Source organism: Xiphias gladius, chromosome 6, assembly GCF_016859285.1.
Source record: "Xiphias gladius isolate SHS-SW01 ecotype Sanya breed wild chromosome 6, ASM1685928v1, whole genome shotgun sequence".
Classification (NCBI taxonomy): Eukaryota; Metazoa; Chordata; class Actinopteri; order Istiophoriformes; family Xiphiidae; genus Xiphias; species Xiphias gladius.
In genome coordinates this window covers 10,741,751-10,767,485 of record NC_053405.1, presented here as the reverse complement: position 1 = coordinate 10,767,485, position 25,735 = coordinate 10,741,751, and the positions used below count along the sequence as shown (strand labels likewise).

The 25,735-nt window shown below is 40.6% G+C and overlaps 1 protein-coding gene across 9 annotated transcripts in view; it reads right to left on the bottom strand.

The window, feature by feature from the left end:
- Positions 1-25,735, bottom strand: part of LOC120791056 (cAMP-specific 3',5'-cyclic phosphodiesterase 4D-like) — a 94,907-nt gene that overhangs the window by 9,366 nt on the left and 59,806 nt on the right. For 5 of the 9 annotated variants that reach the window (XM_040129185.1, XM_040129186.1, XM_040129184.1 and 2 more), the window contains 7 exons: positions 12,054-12,245; positions 11,058-11,099; positions 9,516-9,552; positions 7,187-7,260; positions 7,055-7,104; positions 6,183-6,295; positions 3,578-3,671 (listed from right to left, as the gene is read on the bottom strand). In XM_040129185.1, coding sequence (XP_039985119.1) covers positions 3,578-3,671; positions 6,183-6,295; positions 7,055-7,104; positions 7,187-7,260; positions 9,516-9,552; positions 11,058-11,099; positions 12,054-12,245 — 602 coding nt within the window. Of the gene's footprint in view, positions 1-3,577; positions 3,672-6,182; positions 6,296-7,054; positions 7,105-7,186; positions 7,261-9,515; positions 9,553-11,057; positions 11,100-12,053; positions 12,246-25,735 lie in introns of those variants that run through there. The other 4 variants (XM_040129188.1, XM_040129187.1, XM_040129191.1 and 1 more) reach the window with 2 other exon arrangements.

The window sequence follows — 25,735 nt, the reverse complement described above, 5'->3', positions numbered from 1 at the left end:
CATTACATACTAACTTACACTGGTTTATATAAATGATATGATGCATATGTGAAGCATTGGTCACATGGCAACAATGCCTCACCTCACTGTTCCCTGGTTTTCTTTGGACAACAAATTCTTATGTTTTTTTTTGTCCCCGTGAGTTTCCTATCCTGTCAGTGAAGCTTTCAGTATCTTAGCTTCGACTCTAACCGTTTGAATGGGGCCGGTCTGTCTAGTGTCAAAATTTTATTAATCATAGCATTATGAAAGTAAAATTATTAATGGTGGTTCAAAGCAGTACTAACACTGCAAATATTACAACTAGTAACTACTATCAGTTAATACAATTTCTACTACTAATACTACAGCTTCTACTACTGATACTTCACTGCTTACACTACAACAGCCTGAACCACAACTACTAGTGGAGCATAGTAAAAAAAAAAGGATCATAACGGATGCAGTAGAACCAATGATATCGTCTATTTTATTCCCCCCCATTCTCCCTCCTTGTCTACATTACTACCCACAATGCAACTCGAACGTAGACAGTTCGTCCAGAGATTTGGGTGTGCTATGCTACCAGCGGCTGATGTAGCCTTGATCAATTGGGCCCCCTGGGCAGAGATGAGGAGCCAGATGCAGACATCTGGTACGCTAGTTTCTCTCTAACTCAGCACCTCCAGATTTCTTTCACTTTCAGTCTTTCAAAACCAACACTGACTCAAGTGACATCACTTGAGGCAATGTAACAGATTTCACACAGCTCCCTCTAGAGCCAGAAAATACAACTTTTTCATGGATGCAGTAGTACTTCCCAAGACCTGTAAACAGACTTTGATGTGTAAAATTGGCGTTCCCGTTTCAGTGGTGTTACGTTTACTACTACCACTACTGAACTAGTAGAACTACGACTCTACCTCAACTGATACTACCGCTGTCATTACAACTGCTACTAACATAAACATAAATACTTTATAACACCTCTAACTAGTACTAGAAAATTTTATGTGGTTGGTTATACAGCTCGCTCATATATCATGAAGTGTGTAATAACATGAAATCGTTTTTTTTGTAAGCACTGACAAATTAAGGAGGTCGGTATGATAAAATCACAAGCTATCGGTGAAGAACTGGACTCCTTTCAGCTGAGGTAATAAAATTAGTTTAAAAAAATGGTCTATTCTCAGGGCTGTCTTTCAATAGTATAGTAAACAATACTGTATGTGTCACCTTGCTAAATAGAGCTGGTCTCACATACAGATCTTCAAATTCACCTGAATATCACATGGAAACATGAGGACGGATTTCTCATTTTCAGTGTTTCAACACAACAATGTGTCAAATTTGGGTAGGCCTGCATTTGTGCTTCTTCTCAGCATGACAGTCAGAATCTGTGTCAGTGACATTGTGAACAACTCGATTTTGCATTGCTTCTGCAGATCACAATCAGTATAAAAACACAAAATTTTAATTCTAACTAAAATTTTAAACAATGAATCAGAAAGAATGTCTGTTTTTCATCTTTTATGTGCCACGTCAAAATACAAATATAGATTTAAATTTAAGCAATATGTTATGTATATAATGCATACTGTATATAAACCATGGTTGGAAGGTCACTGACAAACAGAAACATGTACAGGTATAATTAAGCAGTAGCTGTATTGTGAGAGCAGAAAGTGTATATAAATGTATATTTACCACTATATGGCAGTGGGTGCAGAATACCAGTAGCAGAAAACTAAGGATGATGGGTAAAACCTGTCAGCTTCTCAGGAGCTCAGCATTGTTTTGAGCTTAATGATGAACCCCGTGTCACATTTTTCCAAACATAGGTTTGAAAATGTTTGTAGGTTGGAGATTTTTTTTTCAACCCACAGTGGCAGGTGTAATCCCGTAAGCAAAAACATGGGAATCACCAGAACAGGGTTTCCACTGACAGTACTGACATAATCTCCCTACGATTTGTTGACACGAAGGTGATGTCCCAGCAGACACGTTGTGTTGAAAATGACTCATCCATATTTTTTACAAACCAAGAAAATGGAAAATCCCATTTTGACATCACAGACAGCCTGCTTTACCTCACGCCCACATATCAACCTCAGCATTTCCCATCCACGTGTATTTATCAGCACAGTGGGAATGGTTGCTCCAACAATATCCAGATCTATGGCCAGATGCAAGCACATGCCACCAGAAGGATGGAGAGCGACCTGAGTGACAGTGTCACACGAGGTGCTGTCTGGCCTCTCTCACCTCTCTCACAGTGCCTCCTCTTCCTCACACCCAAAACCATGGTGTTCATTTCCAAACGCAGCCGGGCTTGACGCCGAGGCACTGATATCAAAGCGGCATCCGACTGACAGCTCCATCGTCATTCAGCTGGACTTCCATCCTGCCGGCAGGGCTGTTGGAGACGGAGCCTCCTATTGATGCAACACGCCGTCTAATAATATTGCACCCTGTTGCTACGACAACACCACACAGTGTGTCCGGGAATGCTGTATTGTCGCCGCACCTCCTTCTCTTTTAGGGAAGGAGAAATCCTCACCTTCTCCATCCGTCCCTATTAACAAACAGTCCTCTCCACCTTCTCTCTCTCTTTTAGAAATGTGCTCTGTTCATATTTTCAGTTTAGAAAATTTTCCTTCCAGCCTTCCTTCCCGTAACAATTCCACCCTCCTCCTCCCTTTCCGTGCCTTTCAAATATTAAAATTCTCCTCTCCCTCTTTCTTTATAAATCCCCCTCTTTTACTTCCTTTCTTTCAAAAACAACCTTTTTGTATTTTATATCTTTTTCTCCTCCTCCCTTCATCAAATATCCTTTATTCTCTTTTTTCTTTACTTCCTTTCATATTTCCTCTTCCTGCTCATCCTTTTTTATTCCTTGAATCCTTCTCTCCTCTTTTTGTTTTTACTTGAAAAATCTTTCCCTCCTTCTTGGTTTACTTTTACAAGCCCTTTTCCTTTTCTGCTCTCCTATTTCCTGCCCTTTCTAAATATTCATATGCAAAAAAAAATGCTCTCATCTTTGCTCCAATTAAACATGAGCAAATTATTCCTCATCCTTTTTCTTTCGCCATGTCAAACCCACCATGCTGGATGACATGCGAAAGTTCTCGTATATGCTATAAGCAGAACAGTCAATAAAGCCAGGTGATGCAATTATGCAAATGAAATTCCTCATGTTAGAAGAGTTGCGAAGCACCACAGACACAAAGCTCACTGACATGTCTGGGATAGTGCAAAATGTAATTTACACAAGGTAAGTATTAACAGTTCAACAGCACAGGAAACTAACTACAGCCACCAAAATTATCACAAAGTTGGTCAACGCCACTTTAAAACCATTTAAACAAAAAATGAACATTATAACCCTCATGAAGGTAGTGTTTATTGCAGGGCTGTTGTATCAGACTGCATTAGTTATAGCTTGGCGTACCTAATAGACAGGAAACTGAGTGTATGTTTCCATCAACACACTGCTTTAAATACATTTTTCCAGTTTTAATGCTGAGGCTTTTCAGTGAGCAGCAGCCCTCTCCTTTCCACATTCGTTCACTCGTTCCCGTCGGGTGTAAAAACTCACCTAAGAAGGTGCTAGCAATGAACTCCGACACCTGATTCCCTGAGCGGCTTGTCTCTGATAGCTGCGTCAGCTCGCGGTTCAGCATCCTCTTAAACTGTGTGGGCACAAGAAAATACAAACAAAGATGTTGGTCCTTGTAGACTGCAGATAAACACGTTAACAAACATACATACACTGACAAGGTGTATGTGTAGTGGTTTTAGGCATCAATGTAGCAGTGAAATTAATAGTGATAGCTTAATGTAACTGTAAACACGTGAGATCGTGGTGGAGACAATGTGCACTGTGGCTCTGCAAACTACTGTAAAACCACATTTCCAATAATAACTGTGTGCCTCCTTTACCCCTTACCCTCTGGATGAGGATGAACCATCCATTGGCATAGTGCTCTTTCCACTGATGGTAGAAATAGAGATCGGCTATGTGCATTTACCTTTGACCTGCATGTCATGATTAACAACACGTTGGTTGTATATTTCCTATCTTACTGTGATTACTTTTCATTTTAATTCATATTTTTTATTTCCGAATAAAGCACATATAAAAAGGGGTATATGTAAATGAAAATATGTAAGACAAGTGCAGAATTAGATGCAATATTATACACGACGTTAAAATGAGTAAAATCTCAAAATGTATGCACAATGAAAGGAGGTTGTTCAAACATAGGTGGAATCAATAATTACAATTTGTCTTACTATGCATCGTTAAAAATGCATACACATACTCTGATGTTGACAAATGTTGATCAGGTTTGTCAGGCTGCACCTAACTCAACTTAACTCAGTAAATAATGAATTTACAGTCTTACTTGGTTTAAGGACTTTTTTTGTACAGGAACCAAGAGCCACAACATTATAAACACAACACAAGATGCTCCATCGTCTCTGCTGTGGTTTGAAAATGATCAAACATATACTAGTGCTCGCAAATTTAGGACATTTGTTTCTGTCTATATATCCTACAATTCACATCTACCTGGTCTGAAATGTTTTACGTGTTTGTTATGTTTTCTAAAAGACAAGAAGACAAGCTCTAATGTCGCTAACTGTGATGTTTGAAGAAATTTGCACAGTTGCTGCTTTAAAAAGACAGCATTGCATTCAAGACAAAAAACTTTTTTTTTAAAAACAACAGTGTTCAGTGTTTCCCCCGAGTTTTATCGCAGCAGTAGCTTCCACACTGATTATGTAACAGCTCTGGCACGTGGTGGCTGAAGGAGGAGGGAGGGGATTTGGGTGAGAGAGAGTGAAACTGCAGTGTTTCCACACTGCATATGGACACGCCGGACACTTACATCCTGACATGAAACATAATCCCGCAGCTCTAACCAAAACTGTCTGTTGTTCATCTGGTTTACTGCTCCTGTAGCTTCTCAACACAACTGCTCACTCTATCATGCTTTCCCTCTGGTTTTCTTCCCTCCATTTCACAGACACACACAAACACACACAAACACACACACACACACACACACACACACACATAAACACAAATATTTTTACAAATGAACATAGAACGTTCAACATATTCCTGCTTCTATAAAAAAAGCCACAGCTTTTAAGAGTCTGTTTAGCAACACACAATCATGACAGCTGCTCCCTCTAACATGCATGTCTTTGCCCTTTTTTCTCTTATTGCCGTTTCTCATACACACACACTCATACATGCATAGACAAACACAAACGTTTTAAACATTCAGCCCAGTTTGTAGTGCTGGTCCTGAGTCAGATCCGACAGGCAGGCTCACTCAGCATGCAGCCGATCAATAGATCCCAGTGTAAACAAGGCAAGTCAGCAGCGCTCCATGTCGCTCACCTGTCTCCAGCACAGACAAACCCAGAACGCCGACGCAGGCATGTCAACCCCCGCATGTTGATGTTAAGAGGTCGGTAAAATCCAAAACGACAAGTTTGCTGGGTGAGTGTTGGGCTGTAACCTGCTCACTCAGTTTCTCCTCCACGCTCACCAGGGACGGTCTGAACATGAAAAGAGGACCACTTGGAAATAGAAGTTCCCACAGTCCCGTGTGCTATCCTGGAGGTGGGGGGGTCAGAGGGGAGGGGTGGGGTGGGGTGAGGCTGGGGATGTGGTCTGTCATCGGGGGAAGAAAAGGTGTGACTGCAGTCGCCCATCCAACTACTGTCACACACTGTCAATGAGAAACGTAAAGAGGGAGACGGGGAAGGAGAGGCTGTGAGGAACCCCCTCCCCCCCCTCCCCACATGCTGCCCCTCCTCTGTCCAATCAGATTTGTCTGACTTCAGGGGCTGGGTGGAGGAGAGGAATCTGATTGGCTGACTGGGAGACGGAGGAGGTTTGAGTGTAGCAGCCAGACGGTTGAGAGAAACAGGAAGGAGTGAGGAGATGCTGATTATCTCTTTCGGAGGAGGGAGACGCCGTTCATGAACCCGAGTGTTCGTGGCCATGATTACACTGCAGCTGGATGTGTCACAAAATTATTTTCCCCCTCCTACCTTTTTTTATTAATAAAAAAATGGATTGCTCACATACACCTCTTAAGATCTGTAATGAAATGTTTAGGGAGAACTTAGGCCTACTAAGGTTTCTTAGAGAGTCTGTGTGAAGTTGAATGAGTCCTCACCTTATTGGACGCCATCTCGCTGACAGAGTGTCTCGTCTGCAGCGTCTCCAGCTGGTCCAAACACCAGTCCAGCTCTTCGAGTGTCTCCATCGCCAGCTTCTGGTAAGGCTCCTCTGGAAGGTCAGGGGTCACACAGACACAGGTCACATGCTCGAACAACTCTACATAGCCTTAACTTCATCACATTTGCTACACTGAGTGACAATGGGCAGGAAATTCTAAAACTTCATCTTCAAGTAGGATTTTGGAGTTTTAGTTTATATGATATTTGGACACTTCTGGGACCTCAAATGTTTCCCAGCAGTCTTAATGTTGTATATTTAAAAAAAGGGCTGGAAAAATCCCTTAAACACTATAATGATGAAGGTACCAAAAAAAATTTCATGCAGATTTTTTCTAATCTTATCATGTTACATTAGGATGCATCAGTCAGGAACTGTCGCATGGAAACCATATAATATTCATGAATACTATGATTAAACTGTATCACATTGTTTACACTTGACAAACTAAAGATGTGATATCTGATTTTTAACAACAGTCCAATATCAGCCCAGCCTGACAAACTGTGTCTGTCTGATCCTCATCTAAAGCCTAATTTAAATATTTAGTTTTTCAATAAAAGACTACATTTACAGCCCCCGTGACAAAAAAATAAGATTTTCACAGTCAGATCAATTATAGTGTGCTACTGTACAGCCACACAATGAGACTCTTTTACAGTATTTCCATAGAAAAACACAAAAAATAAGGCAATAAGGGTTTTTAAAAGCTTTCAGCAGATGCAGACAGTTGAAATCATTGAAGATTACGAGTTTCATCCCCGTATAAAATCCCAGTGTGCCCCATCATATAGTGATGTTAACACCTACCTGCGAGACATGGCTTACACATGGATGGCTGGTTGCTGCTTGACGGCCGCCTGGAACAGGGAACAGATGAGGTTTTAGAATAATAACAAGAAAACAATCAGTTAGTAATCCGCTCTGTTTTCTTGCCCTTACTTGCTTCCCACACGATCTTGCAGATGTGTCAGAACAGCAAAGTTACTTCTCACTGTTCGCAGACTAGCAAGAACCTAATAAAAAAAAAAAAAGAAACACTGGATGTAAGACCAGGTCTGGGTAGAGACACGTGAGACATGTCCCCCTTAATATTAGGAAAAGAAAGAATCCAGGAAATATTTCCGCCTCAAGAAATAAGATATACTTTTAGAAGCACTACTGAGTTTCTCTCAAGCACATTTGGAAATTTGATTTGAGTAGAAGAGCACAGACACCACTTTGATGGAATCAGCCAGTAACTAATGAGTGCAGTGTTTTTTGGGGTATTTTTTGGTTTCACTCAGGTGCCAATGAGCGCTGGACTCTGGAGAAGTATGCAGTCACAGCGAGTGCAGCGTTCCTGATATGTGTATGTGAATATACAGTAGTATGTGGTGGCCCAACGCTTCTGTTGGTTTAATATGGGAACATTTCAAGACATGAGGCTATAGTAATGTTAAAATGACACAATGCAATTTAAATTAAGTTCAGGATATTGTGAAGTCACTGTACACTGGCAGATGTTTCCTGGATTTTATGCTTCGGTAAAAGCAATTTTGGCTGCGAACTGAAAACTTTACTTGTCTGAAATAATGTCATGTTGAGATGTTATTGTTTTATGATAGAGATTAACAGAAAACCCACAACAACTGATTTAAAAAAAAAAAAATAGCCTGATCATCTTAGCACCAGCAATACCTAATTATGCTGCTGTGTGCCAAACCTTTGAACAAAACTGAACTTGAACTGCCAAAAAAACATGAATTTTTAACACCATAAGGTAAAACGTTAAGACATACTCATAACATGTCTACAAAAATAACGTTTTCACACATGTGGAAAGAGTTTTTCTCACAAATGCAAGGTGTTATTTGTCAATTTAGGTTGGATTTTAAAATGGATCTGTTCATATGAATCCTCCACATTCATGTAAGCTAAGTGGTTTACAAAGTACTTTACACTTTGACGGCACAACATGCCGTTGCTGAATGGCTTTAAGGCTTTAATGGCTGCTAGTCAAATGTCACTGATACTACTATTTACGTGGGATCATCAAATCAATCTGGTTTCCAAACGTCTGATGATAAAGAGCAGGCATGGTCGGTCTGGGTGCTGCTCTGTACAGTCATTTTTGAGGCAATGATATCTAAATGTCTTACTTCCGTCTTGAGTCTTTGCCTGATCTCAAGCTTTCTTGTAATATAGCATTGAAAATATGTTGAGTCACATCAGCTTGTACAGTATTTTTGATAATATTGCCAGCAAAAATATTCAGGTGAATTAGTTTAATATCCAACTGCAGGTGTGGCAAAAGTAAATGCTGGATATTAGTTTGGAAATATCACATGTACAGAGATTGTGTTAATGGACCAACGTCGGTGACAAGTAAAGACTCAGACCAAGCTGTTCAGCGCCAAGAGATTGTCTGTGGGTGTTTTTTCTGAAAAATGAACCATCTCTTAATTCTCAAACAGGTGAGTAACGGCCACTGAGGAGACATGTGGATTGTCTGGGCAGACCCACACCCACAATTAGACAGTATCAGTTTAAATGGAAGCAATGTACATTATAATGTCCCTGGAAACGATAAGTGGTCAGTGCTGACAGCCAATACCGACTGCCACTGACTACATACAGAAAAGGAGAGGACGGCAAGTAGCATTTCATGAGACGAATCTGGCTGTCCACCCTTCTTTGGCCACATTAAAACTATTGTGATTGCATTTTTCATTAATCTTCAGTGGAAATAACTAGTGCCAGAAATCTACAGAAATCCACAGGAGTTTATGGTCTGGGATATTAGAATATAAATAAAGTCCATACACAGTAAATCCTCCTGAAAATGGCGTAATATTGGCTTATAATAAACAATATGCTCTATGCAGGATAGAGGCTTGCAAACCTAAAATAATGTTTTATTTATTTAACTTTTATAAACAGTTTATATTATTTTATTTTATTTTACAAATCTATTTAATGCACAAAAGAGTATGTATAGTCACACAAACAAAAATATTAAAAACATGTATTGTGGTGCTGTGTTTCTAACACATCTGTTAAACTGTGTTGAAAAACTGGCCCATGTACATCACCAAAAGTTTGACCTCTGATGAACAGGTTGTCGGTTCCCACCTGCCATAAATCAATGCTGGTAAACAGCCACTGGGTTCGGATTCTGTATTTTTGTTTGACGTGACAAATTTAATAAAAGTGGCCAGAAAATTCTGCAAACTCCTCGTCTCACAGAACCAGCATTGCATGTTGAAGTACACGTGTAAGTGCTACTAACCTGTGCAAATGGAGTCACTATCATGTCTTCTCCATGCCTGGAAAAACCACAGACAAACATCTTGTTAAAAAGCCATGTGAGACGGAATAGACATGGGACAGAGTGCCTCAGGAAATACCATGGGATTCCAAAATCTCAAAACACAAACACACAAATAATGATAATGATCTTAATGAGGACTTTCTAGGAATACTACAGTTGGCCGAGACTCATGGTTGGTTTCAAATATCAGAGTGGATATAGGGAGAGGAGAGGAGATTTTCTTTTAGTTATACAACTATTTCTTGGAGGCAAAGATGCACCTCAGTCTAGGTGTCCAGCGGAAAAGACAATATTAAAAAAGGCTTAATATTGATTAATGGCAAGGAAACCATTTATCAATACTGCATCTACCGATTGACGTTTAACTTAACCAGTCTCAATAAACCTACATTAGGTGATGTTTTTAGTATTAACTTTGAATAAAATGACTCAGATGACTCATTTTAACTGATAGTTTTGGTTGTCTGGCCTCATGATTCTCATTAACCTCGCCATATAAAACCACTGGCAATGCTTAGAGTAGGTTACCTGTCCAACGTGAAGAGGCAAAAAAAAGACAAATGACTGCTAAAATTGTATTGCAGAATTTAGCAGCTAAAGACCCAGATATTTGTCTCAAGAGTCGATAGAGCTAAGAGGCAAGTGAATATTAAAACTCCCCTCACTGGGTGGCTAGAAGCTCATCTCCAATGAGATGCTGTACGGTCTAATGATGTATAAGTAGAAAAATATTTACTAATAAGTTTGCCATGACAACTTAATAACCTAAATTCAAGGCTCGTGTTTCTGTGACGGTCAAAAATAAACTTAATGCAGATTTAATAATCTGCTCTTGAAGAAGGCGTCCAAGATATATATTTGTACAACTAGAACCGTGTGCAGGTGAGGAGTAGTGTTCATGCATTGGGTGCTGGGAAAGGCAACTTTTGGAGAGGTACAGCTCTAGGGTCACAACATGCACCTCATAACCATTCAGACTTCAGGGTAAATCCATGCTGCCAGTGAAAAGTACAGTGTCAAGAGTCAGACTCAAGTCAGACTGTACGTCCCTGTCCAGCAAACATTTTAACGTTGAATAACGTTAACGTGGAAATAACTATAGATATGAAAACCTCTGCCTGCACTGAAAACCCAAGACTGTATTGTCTTTCACTGTTACATGAAATCAAGGCCTAAATATCAAAAAGCCATGGTAATGTTTTTTTGTTTTTTTTCTACAACTGTAACTTATTATCAAATTGGCAAATGTTTGTACTCCCTTGGGTTCACTTCAAATGTGTGACACCAGATCACAACCTGTCAAATGCTTGCTGGGACTGTTAAGAAAAAACTTTGCAGCAATGATGCTTTTGGAGTTGAGCGTCCAAGATATGTTCTTAAAGTTGTGCTCAGGAAAAGGTGACGGGTTGGGGGGAGAAGTGGAGGGTTTGACTCATAACAACATGACACAGCGCAAAGATACAGACAGAAAGTCACAGCAGTCTTCACACATTGTCTCACCGAGGCAGCCAATTGACTTCCCAATGCTTCAATCCCTCCTCCCTTCAAAACAAAGGAGCGACAGCTATTGGTGCCCGAGGCCCCATTTACACTCTGTCTTCAAAGAAACTGCTAGCTGCACAGAGAATTCTTTGGCTGTATAAACAGCAAGAAACTGGATGGAAAAACTAGCTCCGAGCTTAGATTGTAGTTCTGACTGCAGTTGGATGTCCCCACTAAATTTGTTTGCTCTGCTGTTCACACTGACAAACACGAGCTCTGCTACTAAAAGCCTCTTTAAAGCCATAAATGCACTTTTGAGAGTGTAACCAAGAGCTTGGAATAGTTTTCATTAATACACAGACAATGAATTCTGGTTTTTTCCCAGTAACTCTACTCTAGCAGTAGTGATACAATCCATGAGATCTGTTGATGTATACAGTTTACTGTATATTTGGATCAAATGAAGGCATGAAATACAACATCTACTGTAAACGAAAGACCCTGAACTAAGAACTTTTTCTAAAGAGATTCACCAAATACAGTTCATCCCATTTTGGTAATAATACTTTTTTTTAAATTTAGAAACTCTGTCAACAGTCATTTAAAAATGTATTCACTCAATTATTATAAGTAATAATCTTTTCATTGTGAAGGTTCAATACTGATGAGTGACTTGGGAAATTCAGAGATTAAGTGATCGGTTAGTGTCCAGCACCTGCTCTGGACGCGGTGAATGTATAAATAAATAAATAACCCTATAGAAACATATTTAAACATAAGTATATCATTGTCTTTCATGTGTTCCATCATCTGCAGTTATCAGAAAGTCTATAGCTGTTTCTTCTGGAACAACAGCGGCCTCTTAATTTTTTGTGCTGAGTAGCAAACCAATAGATTTCCCTCCAAATCCGACTCAGAAACCTCAGAATGTAAAATGCGGCATAAAGTGGAGGCTAAAGGCCCGTTGGCTTATCGGTGTTAAAATAATGCAGACGGTGTCTCTAAAATACTCACAGGTCGCTGGCAGTGGATGAGTTGCGGGACATGGTTTTGGGCGAAAGGTCGAAGTCTGAGTCGGAGCGGTAGAGGAAAGACTCGCGGCGCTGACTGTGGGGGAAGTTGGCCTGAAGTACCAGACCAGAACCTGGGCTAGTCTGAGAGTCCAGTGGACTGCGTCCCACTGACAGGCCATTGTCCACATCAAAACTAGAGAGAGAGAGAGAGAGAGAGAGCGAGAGAGAGAAGAAATACATAAATACTACTGTTACTGTTTGGTCTTTTCCACCTGCTGATTAGCCCGACAGTCAGACTGAATTTCCATTTTGTTTCACTTCATTATTCTTTTATTTTCATTACTCTGTGTGGTCTGAAAAAGGCTAAATGCTAATACCATTTCTGTTTGTTACACTACCATCGCTACAGCTGCTACCGTTAGTAGCACTACTACTTTTACTACTGCTGCTGCTACTGCTGTTATTGACATACTACAAGTACTGTTCTTATGGAAACCACTACTAATGCTACTACTACTGGCGATAATAGTAAAGTTAATTTGCATACCACAATATATAAGAAGGTTAAAACGTGCCATAAAGAGAGCAGCCATCGGGTTAAAAAAGAAATAAAAAAAAAAGAAGTAAAAACAGTAAAACAGTAAAAACATCAAATTCATACAAAAACAATACATACAAATTCAACATTGCCTGCGGTCATCTGCACACACACAAAGTGTTTCCTCCTATAAAAGCTATTGTTGAAAGACAGAGATATTTTTTGGTTTAAACAAAGCATGCCTGTAAGAATGCATCCAAACCTAAACAATCTGAAATTTATCTGATGTGGAGACAGAAAAGAGAAAGCTCAGAAAAGGATATGACAAGTTACAGTAAGCTTTGAATAGGCCTCTTTCTGAAAGCACAGTATTCATAAGTCTGCACGTCGACAGGCTAAATATCCCAAAATGCATCAACAACACGGTAACAATGAAGTCAGCAACACAAGGCAGCTAAAATGATAAAGGGAAACATGAGCTGTTTGTATAAAAATATTCACGACATAGTTCAGTATGAAGAAATCAGAATAGAGTCACAAAAGGCAATTTCTACTTGGTAGCAGGAGAGAAAGGTGTGATTCAAATTTTCTACCCTGACTGCGAGCGTCTATTTAAACAGGTGACCTTGTGATTACTCACTTTTTCGCAATCAAACAGACGCTCACACCCTCTCTCCGTATGACGTCAGCACTGAGTTCATGCGTGCTACGTCAGTCGAGCTACTTACGCATACCCCCGCCCCACCACCCACACCACCACAATGAAAGGCACCCCATAACTGAACAACTCCCGCTTATGCACATGACTTACAAGAGCTTCTGTGTTTAAATTGGATTTCATTTGTATGATGAAAGTAAAAGCTATTGCATTTTCAACAATCTAACAGTATCACAGTTAGACCTGATTTAATCCTTTAGAAATCCCTCCCATCAGGATGAGGTCAGTCTGCAGGCTCTGAATTGCAGTGTTCAGTATTGCCAACATTCACTCAATAAATTCCCTTTTGCACAAAATTTCCTTTGAACCAAACTAGTTTTTTTTTTTTTTTCTTTGCAAAACACCGCAACCACAAAAGACCAAAGAGCCAAAATACAGAAAAGATTAACTTGGCTTTGAGATGAGGGTAGTGGAGACTTAAAGCTTGTCAGCAGGGAAATTATTCACAAATTAACTGCAGTCTCACCGTCCTCCACATTCCCTCAGTAAGGCAGTGCCTTGCTAAGTGGCATACTGACTGTACTGGTCAGCGAGCACGGTGCACGGTTCACTCCCCTGTCAAGACTGCTGCATGCGTTTTAAAAGACTGAAACCAGCGACCTTTATGTTACAACCATTCACTTCTTCTTTGACCTAAATTCTGCCACAAAAAAAATCTTGTACACTATTAGATCATAAGTGAATATTTCATGACATTTGAAAGCATTGTGTGGATATCTGAGTGGCAATTTTAAGTGTTTATTTTGTGTGTGTGTGTGTTTTTATCAATTAGGTCTATTCTCATCCATGACAGCCCCTCCCCCGAATAACAATAGAAAACAGAGCACCAACAGAGAACGGTGAGGTTGCCACTTTGTCTATTTTTAGCTCAGCCTGCCTCCGGCGCTCCAGCAATGGCAGTTCCTGATAAATGAAAGATGGCTATTATGCAATCGATGCTGAATGAAACAGACCCAATTCACAGAAGCTGGGAGAGAGACAGAGAGAGATGCGGTGGAGGACCGGAGGCAGGAGGGGAGCTGATCAGGGAAGGCTGTATCCAGCACGGTGATGTGGTTCCGCATCTTGGACCTGATTGGTGTGACAGGGCAGAGAGAGGCAGGGCTGCAGCAGGGCTTACCTCAGTGATGACACCCCCCACCCACCACACCTCACCCAACACCCCCCAGTGTAGTCGGCCCTGACGAGGCTCCATCAGAGGAGACCAGTGACGTCAGAAGCTATAAATAGATCTGCCTGCCAGGAAAGAGGGGAACTAGGAAACTAACCCCCCCCCGCCCCGAAGTGCGGTGCAGAGAATTTTTCCCCTCCTCATGAATATGGAGGATTTTTAAAAAATAATTTTGATTGGCTGATACGAGTGCTCCTCGTAGACATACCATATTTTTATTTTTATCTTTTATTCAGTCGAATCTCTGGGTGAGCAGGTACGGTGTTCAAGCATGTTGCTCAAGGACTCTTTGACATTTCTACATGGCCGCTGCCAAGATTTAAGAAGGCCAGGTGGTCTCTGCTGGTACTGTGTTGCATCGTTAGAGCAAATCATGGGATTACGTATCAAAAAGTGGGCGCAGTAAACGTGGTCTGTTGTGAATTTAAACTCTCAGATTCTCTGTTAGATGCTGAACAACCTAATACTGAAAAGACAAACACACCAAGAATTTGTCAGTCAGCTTACATTGTTATGAATCTGCCATATCAGTAGTTTTTATGTCCTCACTGGCAAAATATAACCTCACTTCTCTCTGTTTCGCTCAGATTTTCTTCTCACCATTGGTAAAATAGTGCAAAACAGAAATAAGACAATCACGAGACACTTAATCTTTCCACTGAAACCCAGACTTGTGACCTTTTTTTTGACCTACCACATTCATTCACTGGTTCACAGGGATCCATTACTGGCTTAAAATGAAAAAAAAAAAAAACTACTGAAGTATTACTGTCTATTGAACTTAGTTTTTCAAATATTATTAACTTTCACCCATCTGTCTCCATTCACATCATAGCTGGACAACACAGACTGAATGAGACTGATATTTAAGCACCTCAATATATCGGATTTGCACCTTTGTTTACGGCCAAAACAGTGAATTCATGTGAAGATGGCTGCACAGCAGATGACGTAGTGTAGTGACGTCACTAATGGCCATGAGAAAAGTAGGTAAAACAATTACATGAACTGCATTAGGTGCTTCTGTGGTCTTATTGTGATTATTTGCTATTTTTTTTTCAACAGAGTCATAACATTTTACATTCCACAGACTCCTAATCACCATTGAGCTTTTCGGCAGCTACAGTTCACTGGAGCTTGCTGGTGGTCAATGGCACTCATTCCCATTCAAAAGTAGCAGAAACCAACAGGCTTCTGACAGGGAGACAGCTCCCACTACTGAGCAGCATATGATACTGCGACACCTGTCACTGAATGTGTCCGTTCTGTGCCAATAGAGCAGAAAATTATTTGTTTAAAAAAAAAAAAAAAGGTCAACTTTGTAGGGTACTTAAGATAATACATCTAAACCCCAACTAATTTCCAGAGATGTCCTTGTGTAGTAAAGACACGGCCTCATAACATCAGAATATTGACCTTCCTTGCTCTAAAATTCCATGACTTTTCCATGACTTTCCAAAACAAAGACCTAATTTAAAACAGGTCGTTCGTGTTTGATTGGCTCCTCCTCTTATCATTACTGATTTGTTGTTTTTCCTTTTTGTTTCTAGTTTAGTGCGGCTGTGAACCAGCCGGTGCAATGAATGTGTAAAATAAGCTGCAAATTAATTTTATAAAGTAGCAGATTTGAAAAACTTTACTGGTAAAATACAGTAATACTCCATTTACAGTGGATGGAAGTGAGCAATATGGCTCCTTCGGGGCTTATTAGGTTTCTGCTGCAGGGAGGAACAAGAATATATGCTGTAAAAGAAATATGAAGGGTATAAAAAAATGTCAGAGGAAAGGATGAAGTTAATAAATACAAAATTGTGTGGTTCAAATTTATATCCCCTCAGGAAGTAGCCTATAAAATCTACTATGGGTGAGGCAAGACCAGTCTGGAATTTTTAAAGCCAGTACTAATATTTCCAGATTGAAGCTCCAGTCGTTATAGAATACTCTGTAGTATGTCTGAACATTTTCCTGCCCAAAAAGAGAAGTTTTCACGGTTTTACTTTGTCAGGCTGAAAAATCCTATTGTGACATTTAGACCATCATGAGACTATAAAAGTGCCAGAAGACCAGACTTTTACAACTACTTCTATAACCGTACTATACTATACTAAATTGTTTTTTCTGTTACTACTACAGATTGTACTCTTAGTACCACCTCTAAACAGGCAATACTTGTTACACCACTGCTTCTGCAGCCGGGTAAACTGGGCATTCTCCCTTTAAACTGACAGGCAGGCTCGACATCTTGTTCAGTTGCAGCATACATAACAAGTTGACCTTGGTCTGTCTCCTGCCTCCAGCATTGTTCTCGATTTCTCTGACGTAAATGACAGCTCCCTTTTCTCTCTTTAACTCTGTTTTACTAAACTTTTCTCACACACATCCACCTAACACCCACATCCTAACCTCTGCTTTTGTTCCCAGGATGTTTAGTTTGCAACTCATCACCATATACTGAGGAGGAGGAATGCTTTTTCTCGAAACCAAATAAAGTAAACTGCAGTTTAAAATTGGTGACCAGAAAAGTTTCCATTTCATCATTACTCAGGGTAAGTGTTTGTGCATTTGTCTCTGCTGGAAGCTGGGTGATGACATTTAACTGGTGTCACAGTTTAGAGACAACTGGCCGGTTACTCAATCAGTCAACTGACAGCAAAGGAATCGCCAACTATTTTGATATATTACCTATGTTTGGATATTTTTTCAAGAAAAAAGGCCAAACATTACCTACGTCTAGCTTCTCAGTTGTGAGGAATTGCTGCATTTCTTTATCTTACGTGACAGTAAACTGAATGTCTTTGGGTTTTGAAGTGTTGGTCAGACAAAAAAGCGACTGTACAACAATTACTGCTGAGGTGAATCTTTTTTTTCAGTCTCTTCACTTCACATAAAATGTTACTTAAGGGATTAACAGACACAGTACAATGAACTTCTTCAGCTATGGGCACTATGTTAATCTAAAAATTTCGCGGCAGTAATGTTACGGGGCCAATGTCACAGAGTATTTGAGTTATATTCACTCTGATGTTAGGCCATGCGGCGAGCCTTCTTCGTTTAGATGAGATAGCCACATTTTTCATCTAAAGTGGACTTTACATCATCGCTATAAAGCCCTTTCTTAGGGTAAGCTTCTAACTGCACAAAAAGTTAAGATCTTAGGCTGGGAAATGCCAAGTACGACCAGTTCCAGTTGTTGTTGGTGCATGTGCGCATGGGAACCAGGGCCGAGGGACCTAAGGAACCTTTTGTTATGTATGTGAGAATGATACAGAAAACAACCATCAAGGCCAGATGTTATTTAATGGAGGATGACACAGGCCCAGGGTCAAAAGTCAACCTACACACATATACACGAATACTCCCTCCTGTTTTCTTTCCTCGTAGCGTGGGAATTGGCCGAAGGGCCTCAAACATCACACCAGGAAGGAGGCGAGAGGTGAGGAGGAGAGGAGGAAAACAAGCCAGGGAGCACATTATGAATGTGTTTGTGTGTGTGGTTTGTGTATATATATGTGTGTGTGTTTGTGTTTGTGTGTGTGTGAGCGTGTGTGTGAGTGTGTGTATGTTACCCATTGAAGGAAAGCAAGAGTAAATATCTTAAATTTATTAATGATTTTACATGATCTTAAATGAAAATAAAAACATAAGGCAACTGCAGAGGAATGTTTTGGAGGCAATATCATTATGTAGTGCGTGTGTGTGTGTGTGTGTGTGTGCGCGTGTGTGTGTGTGTGTGTGTGTGTGTGTGTGTGTGTGTGTGTGTGTGAGAGTGTGTGTGTGTGTGTGTGTGTGTGAGAGTGTGTGTGTGTGTGTGTGTGTGAGAGAGGGAGAGAGAGAGAGAGAGAGAGAGAGAGAGAGAGAGAGAGAGAGAGAGAGTTCAGCAAGTAAAGAAGGTTTGTTTACTTTACACCTCAACCTTATTGTACATTTGATCTGAAAGCTGCAACCGGCTTCCCCCCCTTTCACATTGCCAAACAGATCTTTCCTTTCACTGTCATTGTGTGTGTGGTTTGTACACTCTTTGTGTGTGTGTGTGTGTGTGTGACAATTTTATACATCTTGACCATTCTTCACAACTCCAAAGGGCTGTTTGAGGGTTAAGAATTGGTCGTAGCGTCAAGAGTAGAATCAGGTTAGGGTTAGGGAACGGCATTATGTCAACGAGTGTCCTAACAATTATAGAAAGACCAAAATATTTGTGTGTTTATGTCCTCATGCCAGGATACAAGGGGAGGAGAGGTTGGGCAGCAGGCTGGGAGAAGAACAGGAAATGTATTTATGCAGAACCAGATCTCTGAATATCGAGGCAAGAGAGGGCAGACTCGCTCTCTGTTCAAACTAAAAATTCTGCACTGTTCATAAGACCCACTGTCCAAGCTGTCTGTTTGAGAACTATTCACAATCTGTTCTCTATTAAGGAGAAGTGACCTTCCACTTGTCTTAAAATTAGACAGTAATTGTGTACTAAGTCAGTACTTAGTAACTCCCCTTTGGCAGATATGCCAGCTTCCAAATGCTTTTTGTAGCCACCGAAGAGTCTATTCTTTCTTTTTATTCTTGATTTAGGAGTTTTCACCCAGATTACTTCAAGCTCCGTGGTATTTTTAGGCTGTCTCACACACGCAGGGCGATCTCCCCACAGATTTTCAATGATGTTCGGATCACGGGACTGTGGGGGCTCTCCCAAAAGCTTGAGCTTGAGTTTCTTGAAGTGGTCCATGGTGGATTTTGAGGTCTGCTTTGGATTATCGTTCTGTCATAGAGAACAGCCTCTTTTCAGTTTCACTTTCTTGACTGACTGCTGGACATTCGCATCTAGAATTTACTGATATTTAGTGGAAGCCATTCTTCCCTCTATCCGTGCAGTGTTTCCCGTGCCAAAACCCCAAAGCAGACTATTTCCACCCCAATGCTAAACAGTTGGTACTGACTTAGTAGGCTGCCCAAACTTTTGCGCATATCACGATTACTTTTTGTAATTTTAAAACTATTAAAACTTTTTTTTTTTTAAGTTCATGAAATAAAAAGTAACATTGCATTACCACTTGAAGAAAGGGTCTTGAATGCTTTTAAAGCCTTTTTGCTGCAAGGGTTGTATTTACTTCTTGTCACTTCAAAAATCAACAGAACATGTATTTTTGCCCAGGAGTGCCCAAAAATTTGCATAGAAATGTATAAAATTGCCTGGTGCTGACGAAATGTATGTTTTTTAATGATCTTTTTAAAATCATAGTGCACTACTCTCCCAAGTAAAGGAAAAATAGATTTTTGTCGTGTCACACAGCCACATCTCCGATGATGAACTGCTGCTCTAACTGGCAGCCATACTGGAAAATTTAGAGTTGATTGATCAGTTCAAACATGTCTGGTCTCTACACAAATACCGTTTTAATTGGTGACAGGTCACATGTGGTCAAGTTTCACACCCAACTTTAAGTCGGCTTTTGATCGTTACTATTTCTGACCTCACAGTACTAACATCAGAAATTTTCAAATTGCCACATTTGTAAACAGCTACAGAAAGCTTTGGACAAGGCAACGAGCTGCTTCACGGCGCTCTGTGGGCAGCTGATTGGCTGGACAAAAAGCGTTCGAGTTCAGAAAAGCTTCGCTGGATAAACAAAGAAGATAGGCGAGCTTAGTTCAGCCCGGATGATGAGCTATACGCAACAGTACAGGAAATAATATTCAGAGAAACTGTTACACAAAGCAAGACATCCCATTCTGTAGATAATATCAGTGACAGTCTATAACAGAAACAGATCAAATTTCACATGGTCAATGTACACCAAGGCTACTTAAAGATGAAAGCTGCTCGTTTTACCAGATTGCATCAAAGAAAAAGGAAAGTGGAAAAGGAAAACAAAGAAAGAAGTGTCTAGTCTCTGTCCTGACACAACGTAGAAACACTTAGGTAATTTTACGTAGTTTTCACTTGCATGACATAAAACTAAAACTTTAACTTTTTCTGTTAAATAGATCAGGAGCCTTTGGTGTGCTGCCGGTTTTTTTCTCTCTGGACGTTGTGACATTTCCTTCACAGAGCACCCCGAAGAATCATTCAGTTTTGCAGGGGACATCAAATGCTTTTGAATTATCATGCTTTCACTGTTGAGACAGGGAGAGTGGTACATTTAAGCTCATATCTCGGTCGGGCAAGGTGACGTATCACCCAGCACTACTTAAGTTACTGCAGTTTCATAGCATTCGACAAGACATTTCTGAATGTACAAAAAGATCATGAAATATTACTTTACACACTGTTTGCATTTGGTCAAAATACGGACAAGAATCACTTACACGGCATCATCTTCAGATTTCCTCTCAGAAAACTATTTCCACTGTTGTATATAACCCTACGGGACTGAAACTGAAAGCCACGCCTCCATGAAGAGCCAGTTGCTCTTTCCATCCACCTGATCAGCCACCGTGGATCGCTGTCCAAACAGAGCAAACCCTCTGTGTCCAACATCAACATCTGATCTCAGAGCAGCTCATGTCTCTCTAAATATAGCCAAGGGGAGGAGAAGGTTGGACCCAGTCAAGCCAGCTGCTGTGTTTATTATTCTTCTGTGTGACCTTTGACCTACAGGCAGAGGAGGGACTTTTGCCTTGGAAAACAGCAGATCTCTGCTTTGATTGCTATCAGGAGGGAGGAGGGAAGAAAGAAAGTGAGAAAAAAAAATGATGGGGGGCTAAAAGTTAGAGGCCTTGATCCACATCAGGTTCTATCTGAGACTACCTACCTAATTTTGGTGTGTCTACTATACCTTGCATCTTAAAATTTCATCTTATCCATGAACTATAACATTTGGAAATGAGGACTAATATCGTCTATCACAACAATAGTAGTACAACTATGATTTTTATTATCAATCAATCTTATAATCAATCTGACAATGATTTTTTCAATTTATCAAGCTATCGTTGAGTCTATAAATGAAAGAAAGAAAGTGATTAACAGTACACAGCGCTAGTTTCATCATTATTTATATTTGTTGTCACAGTTTTTGGGTTAATTTATGGGAGCTTTTATTAAAAAAAAAAAAAAAAAAAACAGAAGAAAATTTTTGGAGCCCAAGGCGCCTCAAAGGTTGATTCACTCCTCCGGACGGGTATTGATTGTGGAGTCTATGTGCAGTGATTAGCTCTGTCCATCCAGCCAGAGAGAAATCCATACAGTGGCTGATCAGCATTAACATCATTAGAAACTGGTTAGAGGGGTAACACACTGGGCCAGAACCACCAGAACCACACACACACACACACACACACACACACAAACACTCGCTCAGGCAATGTGTGATTACTGCCCCAGCAGTAGAGCTCTAGATTTGGCTCCAGCATCGACCTGAAAATCAAACAACCTTACATCACACTGGTGCACAACTGGAAAGGCAGGTTCAGGACACACACACACACACGCAAACACACACACACACACACACACACACACACACACACACACACACACACACACACACACACACACACACACACACGCACACACACAGTCTGTCTTTGCCCAGCAACAGGCCATGCTGAATGTTCCTCTAATTTTGCACTAATTGGCGCCATTCAGTATACAGAGATTGAGTCCGGTGGTGAGGCAAGTGTGTGCCACTTCCTTCTCCAATTAGGCCGAGGGCAACCCAGGAACAGCCAATCACATCGCTGATCAGCAGGACATGACAAGATGGAGACAATGGGGGAAGAGTGTTTTCTTTGAGCCTTTCTCTGCCTTTTTTGTCTTAACTGTTTTCAGGCGCTTACTTCATGCAAAGCCCTTGAAACCCCACTTATCATTAACAATAGTAAGGAGTTAGATTATCACTGAATAGAATAAAAGGCATTGGACACAAAAATACAAATAATTAAGGCAAAATGTATTTTGTATGTTCATTTTACTAAGGACACACTATGTATGATACACTGGAATGGTATCGGCCCTGATACCGACCTTACTAAGCAGACTGGATATCGGCCACGATGTGAGCGATCCATATCAAATGAAGTTTCTTTCTCAATGTCATTATAAAATCCAGTGTTCCTGTTGTGAGCTAAATTCAGTAAGTCACTGTGGACCGCCGTCTTAGCTTTTAGCGCCACAGAAACCCCTGTCCTCAAGTTACTTTAGATAAAAATGATCCTGATGAGTTCCACGCAGTGAGGTGTACAGATACATTTGTACATTTGGGAAAAAAAGAGCACTGGTATTGGATCAGTTCTCTGTGATACTCTGCAGAGACCCTGAGCTGACAAATCAGAATTGATAGTGGAAGAGAAAAAGCTGGATCAATGCATTCCTACATTATATATCTATATTAATTGTTTTTGCATACATATTTCTTTAGCCTAAATAAACCGACACGAGTCTTATAAATGGACAACACAAGATAGTATCAAGTGTCCTAAGTGTTCACAGCCATGATACTTGCAGATACTTTTTTTTTTGAGTCAATATTTCCTATTTTTCTTTTTTTTGTCATTCATGTTTCTGCATAAAATTACCTTTAAAGCATTCATGCACAGACACACCATCTTGACATGTCGCTGCAATCTCAAAAAAAAAAAAAAAAAAAAAAAAAAATCCAAGTTGTTGGAAGTCCTCTCCAGCCCCCAGCATTTCCTTACCTGGCCTCCCGCTGTGTAGGCGGAGCCTTGAGGTCTATGTAGGTGATCAAGTTCACCTATGACAAACTGTGCAGGAGCAGGCTGCATGTGGATACCTTGTTTCTTCATTTGTTTGGATTACACAAAAGTCCATCAATCAGGCTATTGTCTCATCCTGCAAGAAAGCGCTAGAACAGAGCTTCTTTGTTGAGTAGGGTTGATCACCATTCCTGGAGTCACAGACATGTCAGGATAACACTCAGTCCACTATTCTGGCAGTGATATTCAACACAAGTACACACACAGTCACATAAGCACAGTCACACTTGTCTGCTGACGTCAGTTGTGGTTTCATGGCTGTCACTGCAATGCCGATCGACCAGCTCGCAGGCCTGCAATTATTCCCAGCCCAAAACTCTGCTCGCTGCAGTTCTGTTTTTCCACCAAATAAGAGACTAGAACGCAAGGGATGCTATGAAACACGCTAAAAAGATACGAGCAGGAAACCAGCTGGCTGAGCTTGCGGATGCAGTGGGATTTCTGTTGAGACATGTTTGTTGTAGGAACAGAGCAAAGTGACTCCAGAGACTCGGGAGCAGAGGCGTCCTGCGGTTCAGTGGGTTGAGGCGTTAACTGTGAATTGGCAACGATTTGGGATCGAGTCCAATGAACTGCCACTGTCACGTCAATATTTTCTGTCAGTCCTCACCAGGGGTCAAAAAAGTCCAGATTCCTGAAAAATGCATCTGTTGTGAATCATTTAATGATGCTGACCTGCTGGATCAGGACAGCTGGATATGTCAGCTGCATATAATCTATTATACAGACCCTGCGATTGCAAGGCATTCAGAACGGGTGGTGACAGGAGAAGGAAAACTGGACTGATCTAAGACACAGCAACAGCTGTGGGGAAACCTACATCTGTGACAAGACTAGGACTCAGGACAAGACACTGAATGAGCACTGCAAACAACATCAGCTGTCTGAGAACAGAAGAAAAGACCAGTCACAGCGTCGCCTGCAAAGGGTCAAAGTCACCGAGGAAAGATCAAGGAGGACGTTTAGTCTGACACCAGGGGCCATCTTTCAACAGAGACAGGGGTTATGAAGAAGATTATTTATTTCATTTTTGAATGCAACTAACAATAATTTTTTTTATCGATTCTTTTTTCACTTAATTAAATACTCGTTTTCTCTATAAAATAACGGAAAATGGTGAAAAAGGTGATGTCTTCAGATATTTTATTTTGCCTGACCGACGGCCCAAAACCATAAGATATTCCGTTTAGTATGGAATATGACAAAGAAAAGCATCGAATCCTCACACTGAGAAGCTGGAACCATCAAATGTTGGCATATTTGCTTAAAAAATGACTAAAAGGGTTAATCAGTTATCAAAACAGATGCTGGTTATTTTCTGCTGTTCAACTAATCAATTAATCGACCAAATTGTTGCAGCTCTAATCGCTTCATTTAACAGGGACCATACAGATACACATTGCTACATAAGGATAAGTAATTCAACAGATGTAATGTACACGGGGCACCTACAGTAGCTAAAGAAAAATCTGCAGCCCCCCCACCCCTGGCAGCTTGCAGTGACCTTTGACCTCATGTAGAGTGAGCTGTGCGTCATGCCGCACTGTGTTGACATGGGCTTAGGCACGGGGGGGCTGGCCAACCTGCCGTGACACCGCAAAAGGTCAGATCTGATTTCAAGCTGTCGGGAGGTACTGGCTGCATGCAGGCAGCACGAAAAAGTCAGGTGATGCCTGCGTGAAAACTACATGACTTAAACGGAGACGCTGTTCAGATGATGGACTTCAATTAAATATCAGAGGCCAGCCGGTCACTGCCACCCAGGTCTGATATGATGGAGGTTTCCGTCTGAGCAGAGCTACGGAAAAATGTCTTTTCTTATTTAGTTTAGTCACTTCATCATGTTTTGATCAATTAATTTTTCATTTAAAACCAGAAATGTATCCAAGAGTTTCATTTGTTTATAGCTGTCGTGAGTCATTTTCAAACAGTTGTGGAAAGCTGTTCTGTTTTAATGAACTGCTAGCCCTAATCTAATTTCATAAGTGTGATTTGGAGTTTTTGTGGTTTCAGGATGTGAGAATGTTAGTGTCCCGACGAAAGTTTCCCTTTAAGTCTCAAACAATGAGCACAACGCGGCACGCAAAGAAAGAGCTGCTAAAGAGCTAGAGTAACTGACCGCAGTTGTCAGCTCCAGCTGAAAACATTTATTTTAACACTACCATGTTTGCATCGCAGTAAAAGTCTTTCAGTGCAGAAGCATTAATAGGCTTTTATTATGAAGCAGCTGTGGAAAAAAAGCTCTGTTTAGGTTAGTTAAGTTTTGATTCGGTTTAAAAGTTGGACAATTTTGCTGCAGATTTGTCAGTGGATCAGTTTTACATAAGTAAACTGAATAAAAAGCTGCAAGCACTTATTTCACTGTGGCAAAAACTCAGACCTCCAACACACGGTCAGCGTTAGCAAAGCTCTTCCCAACCTTTCTTCCCCTATACAGTAGATGTAGCTTCAAGTTAAGCCAGGGGAAAACTGTGTATCAAATTCTGTTTCGGATACTTTTCCATTTGGACAAAAACACAATAAACGTCTGGAGGAGAGACTGAATCT